The sequence below is a fragment of the Lolium perenne genome, chromosome 1, assembly GCF_019359855.2.
Source record: "Lolium perenne isolate Kyuss_39 chromosome 1, Kyuss_2.0, whole genome shotgun sequence".
Taxonomy (NCBI): Eukaryota; Viridiplantae; Streptophyta; class Magnoliopsida; order Poales; family Poaceae; genus Lolium; species Lolium perenne.
Genome location: NC_067244.2, coordinates 52,377,500 through 52,397,093, shown reverse-complemented (window position 1 = coordinate 52,397,093; position 19,594 = coordinate 52,377,500). Strand labels below are relative to the sequence as shown.

At 45.0% G+C, this 19,594-nt stretch overlaps 1 protein-coding gene across 1 annotated transcript; it reads right to left on the bottom strand.

The window, feature by feature from the left end:
* Positions 1-2,991: 2,991 nt before the first annotated feature.
* LOC127292207 (gibberellin 2-beta-dioxygenase 1) lies at positions 2,992-8,202 on the bottom strand. The gene is made up of 3 exons (XM_051321566.2): positions 7,674-8,202; positions 4,010-4,439; positions 2,992-3,486 (listed from the first exon to the last, which is right to left on the bottom strand). The coding sequence occupies exons 1-3, from the start codon at positions 8,093-8,095 to the stop codon at positions 3,214-3,216; spliced, it is 1,125 nt and encodes a 374-aa protein (XP_051177526.1). The 5' UTR covers positions 8,096-8,202; the 3' UTR covers positions 2,992-3,213.
* Between the last annotated feature and the right edge of the window lie 11,392 nt (positions 8,203-19,594).

The window sequence follows — 19,594 nt, the reverse complement described above, 5'->3', positions numbered from 1 at the left end:
TCCTGACATTATCTTCCAAGAACCACTTCTCATTTTCCCAAATTTGCATCAGGGCATTTAAAATAATAAGTAACTATCCTGTTGTGCTACTATCGTATTGGTGGATCTTGGCCTAATCCACAGTGGCATGTACACACTGAAATCAAGAATTGCTTTCATGTTTCTTCCTTTCCCTTTCCTTTTGAGGAAGATTGGAAGAATGTAGATGATGGTCCACCATATGAAGTTGAAGAAAATAGGAGTACAACAAGACGAGAAGCAATGGCCTGACTTTCTTGCTCTATGTCGTCTCTATGGACTGTTGCTAGCACTGCAGCTTACTTGTTCTGTAGCTTATACTGGCCTGCATGAACATGGGGAGGCTTGACAGAAGGGTCATTAATGCAGTGGTCACTGATCAATTGCAAGCACAATTATGATATCCTGCCTGGAGGATTCAAGTGGAAGCAATCACAGCTATACCAGACGTGGATTATTGCTTGGTTTCTATCTTCAAGATGTTTACAGAAAACCCAGAGTTTGCCAGCATTCTGACTTGCAAGTACGGCATTTAGCTGCTTGATGCCTGTACTTACTGCCTCTCAGAGGAATGGCCAAGATATATACTCATGCCATCCAGCCAAATTTCTCATCAATCGGTAAATCACTCGACCTCTTGATTTTCTTGCCATAATGCACAATCTTAGTATCTATACTTGTGATTTATCTGCGAGCCACAACATATAAATGACATAACACTTATGTTGTGCTGCAATCTTAGTAGAAGGTTCATGTGTATGTACCTAGTTGACAACGGTGTAGTAAACATCAGTCAGACAGTGCTAGGTGAAGGTGGTCACCTATTGGGGAGGATTAGGTCTAGAATAGCTTGTCAAATGGAAAGACCTACAGCATGATTTTTTGAGACTGATCTGATTCACTGTTTGCTTTAAAGAAGAGAAGACCCGGTAATATGGCTGTGTTTAATTGAGCCTTGAGACTAATCTAACATAAAGAAACAATCTAACCAGGGATTCACATTCAAACTAACAAATAGATCTAATCTCTAGCAAAGGAAACAGGCTGTTTATGCATAACGGATGAAGCCTGGTGACCGGGTGTATATGTGAGCACGCGGTGAGAGACTGACACGTGTCTGACGGTGTTAGTTTTGCCGTGACCGATGCTTTTTTTTTTCCAGCTGATGCCTTGTGGACCACATGGGGCTGAGTAGTTCCACACTTCCACTGTCAAAGGAATCGAGCAGGAACAAGATGCTACTGGATTCGCGGCAGCTCCAAAATCGGACGGGGCGACCCGAGCAGGTCGCCTCCATCCTCACCTCCCTCTGCAGCTCCGACCATGGCGGACACCGTGAGCTCGGAGACGGCAGGGAATGGCGGCTTGCAGGCGGGCGGCTGCCGTGACTACAGCAGGCCGGCAACGACGACTACCGTAGGCAGGTGGCGATGGAGACTACAGCAACGGTGGGGACTACCGCAGGCGGGCGGCGGCGGGGACACTCGCCGGCGGGCGGCGGCCGGGACTGAAGCGGCGGTGGCGAGTCGCGACTACAGCAGGCGGGGACGGCCGCAACTACAGCGGATAGCACACATTAGCTCGCAAATCCCACCTCGACCTGACCTGCACAGTAAAGCGAAGCGTCCCAAGATCCCGAGCTCGCCCAGTCCCAAGATTCCGCTCAGGCCAACCCTCATTGAATCGAATTGGGCCGCCATGGCCAACCCCCGGGCTAGCGCTGGCTGGAATTGGAGGGCCGTACCTCCCAATCGAGCTCCTGGTGACTGGATGGCCTCCCATGAAGCTCCCGTTAATCACCGCCTGGCCACACAACGCCTCCAGCAGAAGGTCCCTGGGGCCGCCGCCGTTGCTGTTCTCTAACTGACTGGCGGAGCAGGATGGATTGGGCTCTCCAATTGATGGACTCGATTTTTGGTTCTATTACGTTGATACTGCTTCCTATTTCTCCAAATCGTATGCCGGAGGACTCCAAATCGGAGTGGAGGAAGGCCACAGGGCCCTGGCGCCCGCGGCGGACACGAGGCACCTCCGAATCAAAATCGATTTGGTTTGGGGCTAGAGCGATTGTAGCCGAATTGGATGTGCCTCGAGCCGAATTGTAGCGAATCAGTATTCTTAGCACGTCGCGACGCTGGACGGCGAGGGCGGCGGCGAGACTAAGGCAGCACGCCCGGGGTCTCCCTCCAAGTCCGGGGCGGCGCATCGCCGGCAGCGGACACGACGGCGGGGCGGTCTGGGTACACCAGCACTGATCGCTCGAGGAAGGAGATGGGCGTCAGGGGTGAGTGGTTGGTGGCGCCGTGCTGGTCAGAAAGAACGCTGACATCGGGTACTAAGGGAGCGTGCGAGAGAAAGGATTAACGCCGTATGGTCCCCGTGACCCAGAAAATGAATCTCAACGTTGATCCAACGGCAGCTAGAGCGTGCTCACGTATACACGCGGTTACCAAATCCACTCTTTTATGCATAATAACCACTGTGAATAGTATTCCCCAAACATGTGGTGCTATAGTACCTTGTGTGTAACAAGAAGCAAAAGAGAAACTCAGATCGACCTTATTTCCACAATTTGACATTGAACACGTAGGGGGCTCCCCAACGGTTTTATGGTAAAAAAAAAATTGACATTGAAAAGTGGATGTGCAGTAGAACAGCACCATCTCCCTTTTCAGGATGTACGTGATCTGACCTGGTGTATGCCCTAAACGTTGCATCACACTGTTCAGTTGTTAGTTAAATTTATATGTGGCTCTATATTTTCCAATCATGTGTCGACCTACAAGTCTACAACTGATTGGAATGTACTGAATATTTCTGCCTCAGTTTGGATTGCCGTTTAGGTTGTGTGAACTCCGAAAGTTGTGAATTGGAGTCTGGAGTTAGTTCTCACTTTTTTTGAAAAGGTTGCTTTAACTAAAGTGGATCAACATCCGGTCTGACACAATTGGAGGAAAGATTGAGAGATAGAAGTTACGAGGGAACACTAGTTTGCTGAAAAGGCAATAGCACATTACCACCGTACAACCATAACTTCCCTACAGAGCTAATCACTATTACACAGGTTGTGGACACATACACTACACCATCATAATGCTGGGAGTTGATGTCGTAGAGCCAAAATTTTGGGGACTATTCTGCTATCTAACTAGTCCCCACCGTGCACAGTGCCTGCAACTCAACCAGCCATTCCTATCATTTTTCTTTGCTTCCATCGTTGTTGCCGTCAACAATGTGGAAGAGGTCGAGACGGCTGTGGCTCAGGCGGAGCGAGTACATTGCCGTCTTGTACTCGGCCCAGGTGAATGACCGGTATCGGCGTGGCAAGACCGCGGTGACCATCTCTGGGAGCGCCGAGATTCGTGTATGCGGTGGTGGGCCTGCAAAGTAGATTGTAGACAGCCTTGGCCTGCAGGCAGTTGCAATTACCCTGTGTCGGACGCTTACTAGCCGCCCATTTGTCAGAGCCTGAAAGGAGAAGGCATACAAAAAGATAAGACACCAAATCTCTGGCACATAAATTTTGTTACATCATTAAGGATTTGTTAAATTCTCGAAATCAGCTGTAGTTGCAGGATGTGTATTTTTTTTGTCAAATAGTAAGAGGTAATTGAGGAAACAAAAAAAATGGGTTTGGAAAAAAGAAAAATAACATGTTGGCACGTCTTTTGACAAAAGTAGAAATAGTTTTCAATCTGGGTGTCCAATCATAAGTTTTATGTACTAATAAAGATCATTTTTACTCATGTTTTCAGTAGTAAATAAGGTGTTCTCATGAAATGCTGGAAATAAATTGCTTAAACTTTTAAATCATGTGTGACTACTAATGGTTAGTTGCATGCTTAACTTGTAAATCATTTTTACCCTTTGTTTGCTTTAGAATCCATTGCTTTTTCCCATTTGTTTAACAGTTCCTATAAGCATAGTTTGTCCTGTAAGCAAATATATCTAATGCTGTTCGTTTTTCTTTAAGGTTAACTGGTGCCACTACCTGGAGGAGATCACCAATATTGACGAAAAATGCTGATGGGTCAGCTGGCACCTGAACCCACCCCTCCTTGCCAGAGACGTCTGGTAGAAGCACCTGCAGACCGTCGACGTCGTTTGCTCGGAGCAAGCTAAGGATCTGGGGGTCGGAGTGCTCACCGAAACCGATCCGCCCGCCCACTGCCGTCGGGTTCCCACCATTGCTAGCCTTGGTCCTGGCAATCCTCTTGAGCTTGCATTGGTCATCATGGTCAAGCTTATGAGTGGTACATGATGGTGGATAGTGGTTGATCCTCAGGAGGCAGTCACTGTCAGTTTCCTTGATGAGCTTGCTGAAGAATCTTGGGTCCTTGAGCCCTAGCCCCTCTCCTAACAAGTCCAGGATGTCACACGCAAGCTGCTTCACTTCTTCCACATACTCATTCACAACAGAACTGCAACAAAGTGAGAGGAGGGAATTTTAACATGTGAGTCAAATCAACCCCATGATTTAATATTTTTATCAAAAAAAGTGCTGTTGTCACAAGATCAGCTGCATGTGCCCATCACAAGTGGTAGAACAAAGGAGAACGATGGAGAAGATTTTGACTGATTGATGTGTGAACCTGCAGCAACTCAAAAGCTGTATCCCTTGTCTGCCTGCCTGCCTGCATCTACACACATGCTATATTCGTTTCTTGTAGCGCATGGATGGCTCAGAATCAGGAGTCAGGATGTATCTGAGGGTGACAAATTTTCCAGTGGGCAAATGGATTCTTGACAGGATTGGCGATGCCTTTTTTCACTGCTCCACCGAAAGACTCATCAGTGCTCGGATCATATATCACTTCCTGCCACTACACAAGCTTTGGAACATTTCATTTTTGTTACCATAAAAGGACCCTTTGCATGTGTGCCTCCTTTCTTTTGCTTGGCTTTATATGGATAGCATGGATATGCCCTTTAGGGGGGGCCTGGGGATCATTTTTATTCTCATTCAGACTTTTGTACTTCCATCTGAGGGGCCCTTCCCCTTCTGTTTCAATGACAAAAAGAGGTTATTCTTTCTCACTTCTTGTCTTGAGTTTTTTTTATGGAAAATCTATTGCTGCAATAGTTTGCAGGTTGTTCTATTAAATTTGGGGGTTTATTTTGTGTAGTGTGAGGTAACTTTATTGGAATAGCATGATAGCACAATCAATATTTTCTCAACTGATGTGCTTACTGCAGAGTTTTGCATTGGCATGACATGTAGCCAAGGCATTGAACATAAAATTTGTTGTAGCACTGAATCAGTTGGTTTTCAGTATTAATGCCTGGAGATCTATTTTAATGATTAATGGAGATAATATAGAGCTAAGAGGAGTTCCAAATTTTTTATATAGTTTACACGGTACATATCATTGTCTATATGGAAACTTGACGTACCTTGCTATTTAAGCTTACTGAGCTATCTGGTAGATATGGACTGTTCAATTTTCAAGTACTCTCATTCTATTGCTGCATCAGTTGGTGGTTGGATATTACCATTAATTGGAGGCCACTGCATATATGTGTCAGATTAGCTCATACACAGATATACACAGTTTGTTGGAGAGGGGCCTGAGAGGGTCCTTCTAGCTAACTACCTAAGAGAGGGTTTTCTTGTCCCTTTCATCTTATTTGCTCCCAACAAACTCTGACTAGGCCACTGCATGCGTGACCTTTCTCATTCAGCATATGCACAAACATAGTTAAGAAGATCTCACCTGTTATGTTCTGTCAGTGTTGGCCTTGTGGGCATTTCCTCCTATCGAGACAAATTCTTCTTTCCCTTTATAAAATTAGCTAATATTTCTAAGCAAAACTTCAAAATGATCAATTCTCATGTTTGTTCGTTTTCTATTGTTTTCATTGGGTTGGACAATTATATCACGGGGAAATCTCTCAAGCCCATCCCGTGGAGCTATCAAGTTTGTTGTGTCACATCACTTGTATGCTTTTCTTTTCCTTTAGAAACTAGCTATGTTTGATCTTAAATCGCTGGAACCAACTTATGATTGGCCTGCCTAGTGCAGCATCAATTATGGCATTATTGTGATAATTATTGTTTTGAAAACTATATGCTCATGCATTTCAGCAATTTAATTGGCGGGACCTATTTGAAGATGACAAATACATGTGCATACCGACTGTTGATTCTATGATGTACTACAATGGAAGAATAGGGGAACTGTCATAGATAAAACCATCTACAAACTACAAATTAGTTAAACTATATACTTACACATGACGTCAGCTACATCTACATTTCTTATATATGAGTCAAATCTTTACCGTATTGAAAAAAACTGTTCATGATACATCTCTTAGTAGTCTGGCAGTTATATTTCAGAAAGATTTTTTTTTTTATATTTCCAGTATTATTTATGTTAGCCAAAATGGAGAACAGATGTGTACACATGTAAAAGTTTTCCATCCTCCAGTGAATCTGCATGTAACATCTGCTACATGCCTACCATGTGCCTACATCACAACCGGTCATGGTATATACACCATCCAAAGAACAAGTTGCCAGGCAAGCTAGTTTTGCAACAAGAGTAGTGCACTATGTGTGATTCCGGTGTCGGCTCCTTTTTTACTTGCAAACACAACATAGCGTCGTACTGAGCAGAAAGTCCTATGTGCATGCATGTACACATCATGTCCTATACCTACTTACTACAGGTCCTATGTGCATGCATGGACGTACACATCATGTCCTATACTCCTACCAGGTACAAATTTGTGTAGGCTACAGGAGCGAAGGTAGAATGGAATGAACAGGTACTACCCAAAATTAACTAACCTATGCACAATTACACAAACATACGATTTTAGGTGTGGCACAAGCCGGAGCTTACCGGATAGCTAGCTAGCTCCGCCACTAGATACCTATATCACCTATAGGACCCACATGTCAGTGTGGAACAAGGTTGACAGTTACCTTAACATGGTATTCTTTTTTTTTTTGCGGGTAACATGGTATTCTTCTTTGCACACCAAATTAAGGGATAGCTATAACCTAACCAATATTCAACGAGAAGGTACATGTTCAGGACTATGATATGCAAACCACATCGATCACACCAACATCGACGTAGTCAGTTGGTTAAGGGGGCACTGCTATGTGTAGCTTTGGTGCATAGGAGCGCCATCAAAATATATTTAAACACATATACATTAGCTTGTCGACGTCGTTCTTGATAGCTTAATTAAGCTTGAAACCCTCTAGACATTGTATAATTAATGGTTGATGGAGAGGCACATGACTTGAAAATGACAGTGTCTTTCTATAACGGCCCAAGCTCTTTTGAACCGACAAGATCGTTTATGCGGTAATTATAAAATCAAACTTTGAGGATAGATGTGAGACTCTTGGGATTTTTGTATGTTTGTCCGCTAATTAACTCGACAATCTCTTGTGCTTTATTAATGGACTAAGGCCTTGAGAACATTGTAAAGTTGCTGGCAGGTGGCCCAAAGGCAGCCCTAGATGGAGTATGCATGTATGCATATAAAATCAAGAAGACCTTAATTATAGAACAATAGACAGACAGAGACAGTAATGCTTCATTAATGTAGTATGTTTGTGCCACGTAAGCATATGCACGATCGATTAACACGTATAGGGGGGGGGGGGGGGGGGGAGGAAATACATGTACGGATACCTGAAGCGCGAGGGGTCGTTGGTGTCGATGGAGGTGGCCCTGTGCGCGACGGCGGCGGGGTTGGCGTTCAGAAGGAGGTACTCCAGCTCGCCGACGTCGCCGTTGAAGCCGATGCTACGGCATCCATAGCCGAGCGGGTTGGGCGGGCCGGCGCGCTGCTTCTCGTGGGCGGCGAGCGCGAAGAACGCCGAGGTGGCGGCGTCCAGCCGGGCCGCGGGGCCCGCCGGTGGCACGCCGTGGTTGACAGCACGGAAGAAGCCCTGCTCCGCGCACGCCCGCGCCACCTGCTGCGACAACGCAACGCGGCCACGGGGCGCGGACATGTCCACCGTCGGTATGGCGCCGCCGCCGGGGGATGGCGGTGGCAGCAGCAGGGCCACCGTGTCTTGCCTCGCCGGCGTCGTCGTGGAAGGCACTACCATCGCGTTAGCTAGGTGGAAGCTAGCAGCTTCACGTGCGTCGAAATGTGGGGAGAGGGAGAGAGAGAGAGAGAGAGAGAGAGAGAGAGGATAGAGCTGGATGAGCACTACGATCAAGCTAGCTGGGAGTGTATGTAGGGGTCTTCCAAGTGGAGCTGTGGAGGGGAGAGTGGCTCTCGTATATATGGACGTCTTGAAGAGAGAGAGAGAGCGACAGAGATTCACTGTTATCATGCTGACCCCTGGCGATCTTTTGACTTAGTTAACGTATTGCCTATACTTATCTAGGGGTCATGAGCTTAATTATTAGGCTTAGTTAACTTCAATGACATATCACTCTCTCTTCCGTTCCCTTTCTCTAATTTGTAGGCCCTTAAATTCTCCTGGTTGAAGAAATTTGGTTCTGGGTCTGGCACTTCTGGCTGGAGCCGGCTGAAGATCTTTTTGTTATGTTGACTATAATATCAAAATACTAGTATTATTTTATCACCTTGTGGTGAGCATACATGCGCACTACACATGCTGTTCTACTCGGATGTAGCCTTTCGCTCTGCTTTATAAATGAAATACAAATGATGAAATGAAAACAACATCTTGGAGGGTAGCAAAAAACGTCACCACACTAGTAGAAAAATGGCCTTTAGTCCCGGGTCACAACGGGCTTTAGTCCCCGTTGCGCAACCGGGACTAAAGGGTCACGACTAAAGACCCCCCTTTAGTCCTGGTTGCTTACGAACCGGGACTAAAGGTCCATCCACGTGGATTCTATGCGTCCGGAAAAATGTCTCCCTAGGTGAATTTTTCTGAATTTTTTCTTCACTCCATTTTTTTTTTCAGAATTTCTATTATTTCAGTTATTTGCATAGTTTAGTCAATATCTCTAACTACACTTATCTCTAGTCAAATTACTGACTCGTGTTACTCGTGGTCAAACTTCCCGCTCGGTCACCCATCCTCCCACTACTCTAGCACTAGCACGCTTAACATCCGAGTTCCATCCCGTTCCGCATCCAAGTGCTTCGCGCGCATGTATGTGATACTAGTATCATATCAATCATATTAACATGTTGGTCGATGTCACATTTCTTTATTGTTTGAATTTCAAATAATTTTTTTAATAAACAAAAGTAATGATGTAATAATAATCTTGGATAAATAAATAAACATTAACTTTTTAAATAAACAGGAGTATTATTTTTTATTTTTTAAATATTTTTTTTGCCAAACCTAAAACCTAAAAATTTGAAAATCTAAAAATTAGGTAAAAGTAATAGTAATCTTTATGCAGGATGCAATTATTAATTTTAATTTGTTTAAAAATAAAAAATATATATAATCCGGAATTTATAGCAAAAACTAAAATCTTCCTGCTTTCATACTTTCATTTGGAATTTTGACAATAAAAAATTTGCCTAACCGGGTAAACCCGGGTGAATTCGGATGTAACTTTTTCCCACGATGATTTTGATATATTATACGTTTTTTTCGACGTCGTATGCAAAAGTTAATGCGGTTTTACCATTTTTCAAGCCTTTTTTTTGCAAAAAAGTGAAAATTCAATTTTGTTAATTTTCCCTAATACTAGGTTGCATAACATACAAGAATCTGAAAATATTTTATTTTTTGAATTTTCTATCATTTTCTTTTGTATTTTACGGTGCTAAAAAAGGCGATCCACGGGAGGGGGGAGGGGGGGGGGGGTGGAGGTGCGTGGGGAGCCAAAAACCAGAAAAAAACTTTAATCCCGGTTGGGGACACCAACCGGGACTAAAGGGTACCCTTTAGTCCCACTTGGTAACACCAACCGGGACTAAAGAGGCATGCGCCGACCGGCAGCCCACCATAGCCCTTTAATCCCGGTTGGTGACCATTAGTCTCGGTTCACTAGCAGAACCGGGACTAAAGACCCCATTAGTCCCGGGTCAAAGTTTTTGGGGACTAATGGGTTGTGATGGAAGACCTTTTTTCTACTGGTGCCAACTCAAAATCAAGCAAGAAATTCCAGAGAAGCCACATCTAAGACTAGGCAACTGATACTACCAAGAAGGAAATCGCATGTCGTGGTGAAACCGCCGCACACCGCTACAAACACAAAAAGCTATCACTGGAGAGGGACGCCTACCCTCTTGCTCCAAGCCACGGAGTGTCGATCCTGCCAGCCAACAGTGAGGATAGAACGATGACAAAGGTGACATACGAGTTAGGAGACCAACGAGGCCAACCCATGCCCACGGAGAAGCTTCATTCCAGAATGAAAGCATGCTCACAGATGCTGGCATGCTGCAACCAGCAGGTACCTAAGCTCCATGACCGCCGAGTTCAAAGAAATGGACTATGTTTTGCACCTAGAGCTCTAACACGGAGAAGGAACCCACAACGACGTCCCCAAGAGGAATACAACACCACATGTGTCACCATCGTTGGCTTTGTAGCACCGAGATATCACTCAGACCTCACTTGTGACACCCAATTCAAGGTACTAGGGTCACTAAACCAATCCAATGGGAAGATCGTTGCAGCCAACTCAAGGCCCTCTAGATCAAGACGAAGGAGTCACCACCACCGAAGGTGCAACAACACCATGATCTCCCACTATCCTCCCCCTCGTTGCCCACATAGCCTAGGCGAGAGCCACCACCGCTGCAAGTTTCTTGCCGCTGAGCCAACCGCGCAACCACACCATCTAGGGATGTCGCCCCGAGTTCCATGTTGCCGAGGAATATTCATGGCCTCTAGAGCAACAACCACGAACCTAACGCAAGCCCATAAGGACACTGCTAGATCCAAGCCTGCCTGGCCTAGATCTAGCCGTCATGCGAACCGCAGCCACCGCGGCTAGTAGAACACCACCAAACATCATCACCTGCCAGGAGAAGGCCGTAGAAGACCAACACTGGCGCTCCCAGGAATTGACCAAGCCAGAGTCACATCGTCGTCGGGGATGATCTCCACATCCACCTAGAGTTACCCCAAGTAGTTGCACATGGAAGAGGAGGGCGACCCGCATCTCATCGCTGCTTGGCACGTGATGCAACCGGTGTGTTTTCTCCTTCCGCGCATCCTCCCCTTCTCGACAAGTACTAAGTGTGATGGCGTTGTTGGATCGTTTTCCCCTTTTCATAATCGAATACGAAAAACAAAATCACTTCTAAACAATCTTCAACACTGTGCCAGTCGCATCGAGATCTTTAAAACTAAATCCCATGTTAATATGTTTCGGTTTTTTTGGTTGCCTTGAGTCTTTCGATTGCACTACCCTTGTTTCTTTGCACTGTCTTCGATTCTTTTGCAATGTCTTAGGGGTTTCCAATGCAGTGTATTCTCCTCTTGCACTGCACCGTCTTCTCGTTTTCAATGCACTGCTTTCGGATGGGCAATGCACTGCTTTTGGTTGGATAGTGCACTATTTTTTTAGTCTTTTGGTGTACGGTGCGTTTTTATTTTGCAGGTAAAATTTCAGAGCATGTTCTTTTAGATAATGGTCTAATTTTTTTAACAATTAAACATTGAAGGAATGTGAAATGAGAAAACAAAAAGAGAACGAGGGTGCATTGCGTCGCGCTCCCGTGTGCTGCCATTCCTTGGCTATCAGGTACAGTCACGTGGCACGCCCGCGCTAGAGGGTGACCCTCCCTCAGATGTGTTGAAGAACAAAACTTAAGCATCATGCAATATATCATCACACATTCATGTGTCTAGCTACTCCACCAAAATCATAAAACATATTTCTTTATATATATACAATCAGACATTTAAACTTTTACTATTGATTTGAAATATTTGAGTTAGATATTTGAACACTAACATTGCAGTTTCCATAGTATCCATCCCAATCGACGTGGCACTGTTGTTCTGCTTGTTTTGTCTTATCCAACAATTTAACCTTTAATAGAAGCGTTAGTTGTTACCAAAATTATACCACCACAAACTTTATTCGAAACGAATAACATTTGTTATATATAACCTATATTTCGGCGGTAAAATTAATGGTCAAAATTATACCTAGAAAAACATGTGCGTTACCTAAGTGGGGACAAAAGAGTATCCCGTAGCATTTTTCTTGTGGTGTATAAATAACTTATTACAATGAAGTTAGTAGTCACAATTTTTTTATTTTAACTTAATGTCTAAACCAACATATTTAGGAAGGGGTCTATTTGTCCGCTCTAAACCTTCTGGAATCTAACATTATCAATGTGTGGTAAAAAAAAAAGCTTTACCAGCAAGCTATGTAAATTTTTTTGAGGGAAACAACATGACTCTGCTGCAAGTTTTATTAATGAAATAATAGACACACCGTCAATTAAAAGGGAAACAATAAAACTCGGCGGATCATCTACCCACACACATGGGAGTGAATGTGTCTCCCTCGATAAGCAATCAGCAACAAAGTTTACTTCCCTATTACAGAAACTAAACTCACAACTAGGAAACGTAGAAGTTTGAATATAAATATCATCAAAGAGAGCACCCGCCGCCGTTGATGGAAAACTTCCTGGTCTGAAGGGCTTCAATCACTTGTAGACAATCGGATTGAATAATAATACGCGAACTATATGTAATTTTGATACCAAAACAAGTCGATGTCATATTCTAGCTAATCTATCCAGCAATTGATTAAGATGGCAATTAAATATCGTCCAATAAAGGACCAACGCCGATTGAATAATCGCCATCAACACCAGTATCCCACCGGTCCAAAACAGATGGATGAAATCAACATGACGGTGCGTGTTTTATGTGCTTCGATAGTTTGATGGGAGGAGCATCTTATATATCTCTGCTTTTGATACAGTAGTTTTTTCAAACACCGAGCTGACGTAAACACATAGACACTATCCACGCACATACCCGCAGTGTGACACTTCGTACGCACACCACTATACACGCAGATTTTTTTTCGATAAAGGGAATATATTAATATCGTGAAAATACCAATTACACCCAGCCTCTGCAACAACGAGTGCTCTAATGGTAATACGGATGCACACAGCCAAAAAAAAGAAAAATTACATAAAAGAAAAGTCTCGCTACAACGACCAGTTCATTATAACAGCGGACCAAACACCACCAAAACAGCACCAAAAATCCGTCAACTCCAAAAACGATGCCTTCAAGAAGGAAACAGTGCACAAGCGCCATCATCGTCATGATCAAAGACCATAGGTTTTCACCCCGGAGAAAGTCCGCACTCACAAAACAATACCTTCAACAAGATCATTGCCAGGCACAACCAATTAAGATCAGACCTTGGGTTTTCACCCTGTAGGTTTAGACACTGAATTCCTCCCATGCTATCGCCCCCACTTGCCAATTCCGCTGCTCCAAGTCACATATTACCAAGCCAGAATCCCTACACCCCCAGGACTAAAACTTCCATTGCCAGTCTTTAGTTCCCGGCTTTCATGCCATTCTCCGCATCTGACTTCTCTCTCTGTGGAACTAAGACATATCCCATGATGGCAACAAAGCACAAAGCTTCGCAACGCCTCCTCTGGAACCAAACGGTCAGAAAAAACCTGGCTGCGCGCGACCGAAATACCATCCGCACCGGCAAACTCCAGGCATGACGTCCATTTGGAATTGACGGACGGAGTCTTCCGTAACTCGGCAGTCCGCCCAAGATCAATGACGATTGGCGACAGGAAGTTCTTCATCACATAGAGAGAGGAATCCAAAGACTGCTACCTTTATTTAAAGAGTAAATTCCACCTTTTACCCTCTATTTTGGTTTTTGTGACACTAATTACCCCTTCAAATGAAAAATCGTGTAGATTACCGTTTTTATAAGTTTTGGATCCTAAATTTCTGATGCGTATTCATTGGGTAAGGTGTCAGGTGATGGCCGGATCAAAAAATATCAAAACATTGACGAGGAATGGAACACATGTATAAAAGAAATCTGGACATAATCCTCGATGACGCCCTCCGATAATTACATATTTTATCCCGTCACATAGACATATCATGCATGTCCCATCTAACAATAGCAAGCAAAATGTGAAACTAAGATTAAACTGTATTCAAGGTCTCCTAAATGTATATTTTGCTAAACATTCTACTAAATGGGGTAATATGTGTCACAAATGCATAATTGTAGGGTAAAAAGTGGAATTCACTCTTATTTAAAAGAAATGGTAGACGCTGTGGACGAAGAACCAAGAACCAGGGTTGAAGCCCTGCAATTCAACATCCAGTCGACGACTATCAGATCCCATGCGTAACCGAACGGCCCGAAGGAACCGCCAGCCCCAAGCAGGTCAGATCGGCGGCAACCTCAGGTGGTTGTGCAGCCATCTTGATCATGCCCATCAATGAGTCAGGCCGATGCGTGTAAGTTGCTGGCATGTACATGATGCGTACAAGATCCAGCAATACGTACATGCTCCGGCCGGCCGCTCGCAACGCTGTTGCCTGATTCGTGATCTGCGCTTACGCCGGCTAGCTGTGGCCCGATAGAAGAGCATGCATGGCCACCGTCTTTTTGGGGAGCGGCTAAATGCAACCACATCAGGGGCGACCAGCGGTGGCCGGATCGGTGGTGACGAGAGGACGGGAGAAAATGACATCATAGAACCAGCGAAAAAGGAGAAAAAAAGATTATTGGGCACCCCACCACCGCCGTCCGCCGACAGGCAGCCTCCTCCGGCGGCGGTAGGGTGGAGAGGACGTCGGATCGAGGAGCCTGAGAGTTGGCGGCGTGGAGGCCTCCAGAGTCGCCCTGTGAGGCGACCCGGGAGGTTAGGTTTCACGTATATCTATTTTTTTCGATACCTACGGTGCTGGAGCCACCAAATGTTGCGTTAGTTGGCCCTATGCTTACATTATGGAATGCTTTGCTAATTGCTATGCTAGTAACGCAAGTGGCTGACGAATTTTAATGGACTATATATGAGAGGCATGAACTCTCCGTGAATTTCATGTATAAAGCACTAGTCCAGTTAGAGGCGGCAACCTTCGAATGGTTGCCCAGGATATTTTCTACCTGGCTATTTGGCGGCCTATTAAGAGATTAGAAGATGCTTAGAATGCTTAGCAGACTTTTATTTTTTGGTGGTTAATATTTGTATCAACTCTTGTTGATCCATGAATTGTAAACCGATGCAGAGGCCGGGGCTTACCCCATTTCGAAAAAAAGTTAGAGGCGCCAACTGATAATAATTTATTTTTGAAAAATGAAAATGCCACTTAAGATAAAATTATTTGTATGGTAACTTCAAAGAGGTGTTATCCTCATCAAAGACAACCTTGTAAAACATAAGTGGCATGAAAGTACATAGTGTGTATTTTTTATATCAATGATGAGACAATCAAATACTTATTTTTTCAGTGTAAATTTTCTAGATCTAAATGGTTAGTCATCCAAGTAGATTCTACCATCTATTTGCCGCGTAGTGTTGCTAACATATTTGGAAACTAGTTACATGATGTTGATCACATGTTTAGAATACTTATTAGGGTCGGAGCGCTTGACATTATTTGGCCGCTTTGGTTATGTAGAAATGTCAAAGTTTTAATGATCAAAAATCTTCTCTCATGGGTTACCTATTGATGCACAAATTTGTTCCATTCATAGTTGTCTCTACAATGTGTGGATAATCGAGACCTCTTTATGAAGAGGTCTACACGGTTGGAAGACACATAAAAGGCGTACCGTTTGGTTGCCTGTGTGGCATTTTCTGCACCGGAGAGGAAAGCCAGCCCCTATTATTTGGGTGCCTGCACAAACGTCTTTCTACCCTGGTCGTGCAACGCACACCTTGTTTGGTTGCAGACATGAGCGTGATGTGATGAGCGTGATGTGGTAACTGATACGTCTCAAATGTATCTATAATTTTTGATGCTCCATGCTTGTTTTACACCAATTTATATATGTTTTGGTCATGCTTCGTTGCACTTTTATACATTTTCCGGTACTAACCTATTAACAAGATGCCACAGTGCTAGTTCCCTATTTTCTATTGTTTTGTATTTCAGAAAAGTTGTACAGGAAATATTCTCGGAATTGGACGAAACAAAAGCCGAAGTTAATATTTTTCCGTAACAAAGACAGAGTCCAGAGGGGAGCCGAAGGGGGCAGCAGGGCGACCACGCCAGCCCTAGGCGCGGCCTGGCCCTGGCCCGCGCTTAGGGGTGGTGTGGGCCACCTTGGCCTGTACCGACATTGCCCCTCCGCCTATTTAATCACGATCTCAAGAAAACCCTGAATACCCAAGCCTCCATCCATGAAAAGTTCTGTCGCGGCCGCCATTGCAGACCCTAGCTCGGGAGGGTTCTGAAGCTCTTCCTGAAACCCTGCCGGAGGGGGAAATCATCGCCGGAGACATCTACATCGTCATGCCTGCCTCCGAAGTGATGCGTGAGTAGTTCATCCCTGGACTATGTGTCCATAGAAGTAGCTAGATGGTTGTCTTCTCCAATTTGTGCCTCATGTTTAGATCTTATGAGCTGTCCTACATGATCAAGACCATCCTTATGTAGCTACATGTTGTGTTTGCTGGGATCCGATGAATATTGTGTACTATGTTGAGATCGATTATATATTCTTGTCATATGTTATTTGTGATCTTGCATGCTCTCCGTTGCTAGTAGATACTCTGGTCAAGTAGATGCTTGCGACTCCAAGAGGGGGAATTTATGCTCGATAGTAGGTTCATGCCTCTAGTTTTCTGGGAAAGTGACAATAACTTCTAAGATTGTAGATGTGTTGTTGCTACTAGGGATAAAACAATAATATTTTATCCGAGGGTAATTCTATTGTTTACTTTACACATATTGCTTGACGCGATAATACTGGACGGGGTTCAGACGATAACCGGAAGATGGATTATTAGTCATAGATGCAGTTGGATTACAGTCTATGTATTATGTTGTAATGCCCAAACGAATCTCATAGTAATCATCTTGTCATGTTGTTATCACCAGATTTTGGCCAAATCAGGAGATAGGCCGTACTTGAGATGGGCTTGGAGGATATACACGTGGAGCGTCTCTGAAGCGGCCTTGCACGAGAGTTTGGGCTAGATGGCCCGTGTATATGTACATTATGGTAGATTAGAATTAAAGAGATAGAGTTTAGCTCGTACACGATTAGATGTATTCCAAAGATAGAAAGTCCCCGGACTATAAATATGTATCTAGGGTTATTGAGAAAGGAGGACAATCACGTTCACAACAAACCAATCTAGGTGCATCGCCACCCCTTGTTTCGAGGGTTTCTCCCGGGTAAGCAACATGCTGCCTAGATCGCATCTTGCGATCTAGGCAGTACCAGTTTATTCGTTCTTGGTGTTGCTCGTGCTGAAGCCTTGTTGATGGCGAGCAACACCCTTATCTTAGATGTTTTGGGGCTTACGTCGACGTGTTTATGTTATGCTTGCTTAGCTACGTTGCCCCTCGATATCTAGCCGCCCTTACACCTATCTTAGGTGTAAGGGCGACATCTTGCTTAATCTTTGTTTAGTAGATCCAATCTGTTATAATCGTTCCTTGTTCTACAAGGATTAGTTTGATATCTGCATGGTTAGGCCTTACGAACGGGTTGAACGATCCGGTAGTGCGTAAGATGTGGTTTATTAAACCCTAAAGGGATTGTTCCGGGGATCAACTTCATGTTGGTTTTTAGGCCTCGTTAGGGTTGGTTTTCCATCATCTTACGTATCTGCTAGGCTCAATTACGCGTAGGATGTTCCGGTTATGCAGTGAAAACCCTAGACTATCGTAGATTAGCTTAGCTTGATATTGATAAAGCATGATCCCCGTGTTATTGTAAATCTAACGTGAACCACGGGGCAATCGGCTCTTTGAGCCGATCCACAGAACAACTTAAGAGCCGATCGGGGCTCGTATTTAATGTTTACGTGTCTACCATGCAGGAAGCTAAACGAAGCAATCCATCACCTTCCTGATCAGGTATAGGTCAGGTGGCACGCCCTTGCAACCGCCAGGACGTGTGCCGGAGCATTGCGGGACGACGACCGAGGGACCAGGGCCCACCAGCAGTCTTGGGACCCTCCCGGCTCTTCGTGTTGCTCGCCGCTGCCCACCGGTGGGTTTTGGCAGGCAACACATTCTGGCACGCCCGGTGGGACAATCTGCAACAACCACGTCAACATCTGCAGCTGAGATGTCAGGCGAACCAGTCAAGTACGAAGAGCTGCCTGATGAGCACAAGAAGAAGTATGATGAGCTTAAGGCTCTCTTCGAAGCCGATCTCATCGGCTCTTTCGAAAAAACCCGTTCTCATGACATTTGGTTCAAAGGATTCACACTTGAAGGCGTGCTCGATGGAGTAGATCTGTCTCTTCCTTCGGAAGAGCGCACCAGAGCCATGCGCTAGGAAACCAATTATATGGTGGCTCATTCTCTACATCGTCATTCTGAGAGCCTGGTGAACGCTTTTGAACGTGTTGCGCTCCGTGTGGTTCAGGAAATCATGAAACATCAATATTCTCCGTCAGGACCTGCCTTAGGGACTCACCAAGGAGAGATACCGTTCCACACCAGGCCGCAACTCCCATTCACGCTTGCGGCTCAGCAACAAGGTTCACCGGCATACGTCGTCTACAAGGTTGGGGGTGATCCTGGCGATTACCAATTCTTGTATGAGCCGCCCAAAGAAATCCCACATGGATACGTGTGCACATACGTGCCGGACTGCAACAATTGGACACACTCGAACCAGATTGCTGCAGGAGGGATTGCTGGAGCAGGAGGGAGTTCTGGAGCAGACGCTGAGAAACAGGCGTGGCTAGCCAAATATGCCACCGGAACGAGTCATGAAAGCTCAGCCCCTGTAGCTCATACCATGGATCAAATCAGTGCAATCCTGAGAGATCAGTTCGGCATCCTGCCAAAGAGGAGAACAATCGGCTATTCCAAGCCGTATCCCAACGAATATGACCTGATCCCGCTGCCACCTAAGTATCGGCTCCCTGACTTCACAAAGTTCAGTGGATCGGAAGGGTCTAGCTCAATTGAGCATGTGAGCCGATATTTGGCACAGTTGGGCATGGTTTCAGCATCAGACCCGCTACGTGTAAGATTCTTTGCGCAATCTCTCACAGGTCCAGCTTTTGGGTGGTACACCTCGTTGCCACCAGATTCAGTTCGGACATGGAAGCAACTGGAAGAGCAGTTTCATGTACAATATCACTCAGAAGCTACCGAAGCTGGCATTGCCGATTTGACGCAGGTGCGGCAAAGGCGGGGAGAGACGGTGTCTGAATATATTCAGCATTTCAGAACTGTCAAGAACCGATGTTATTCGGTTCGTTTAACTGAGAAAGAAGCAGTCGAGCTGGCAGTGGCAGGCCTCGCAGCGCCACTCAAGGATCTGACTTTCCAAGTGGAGTACAATTCACTGGCACACATGGTTCAGAAGTTAACATTATATGAACAGCGCCACCCAGAATTGTACCAAGACAAGTTCAAGCGCCCGATAGGCCTGGTCGAGGCAGATGAAGTTGAAGACTTTGCAGAAGATCAGGAAGTCACCGTGGC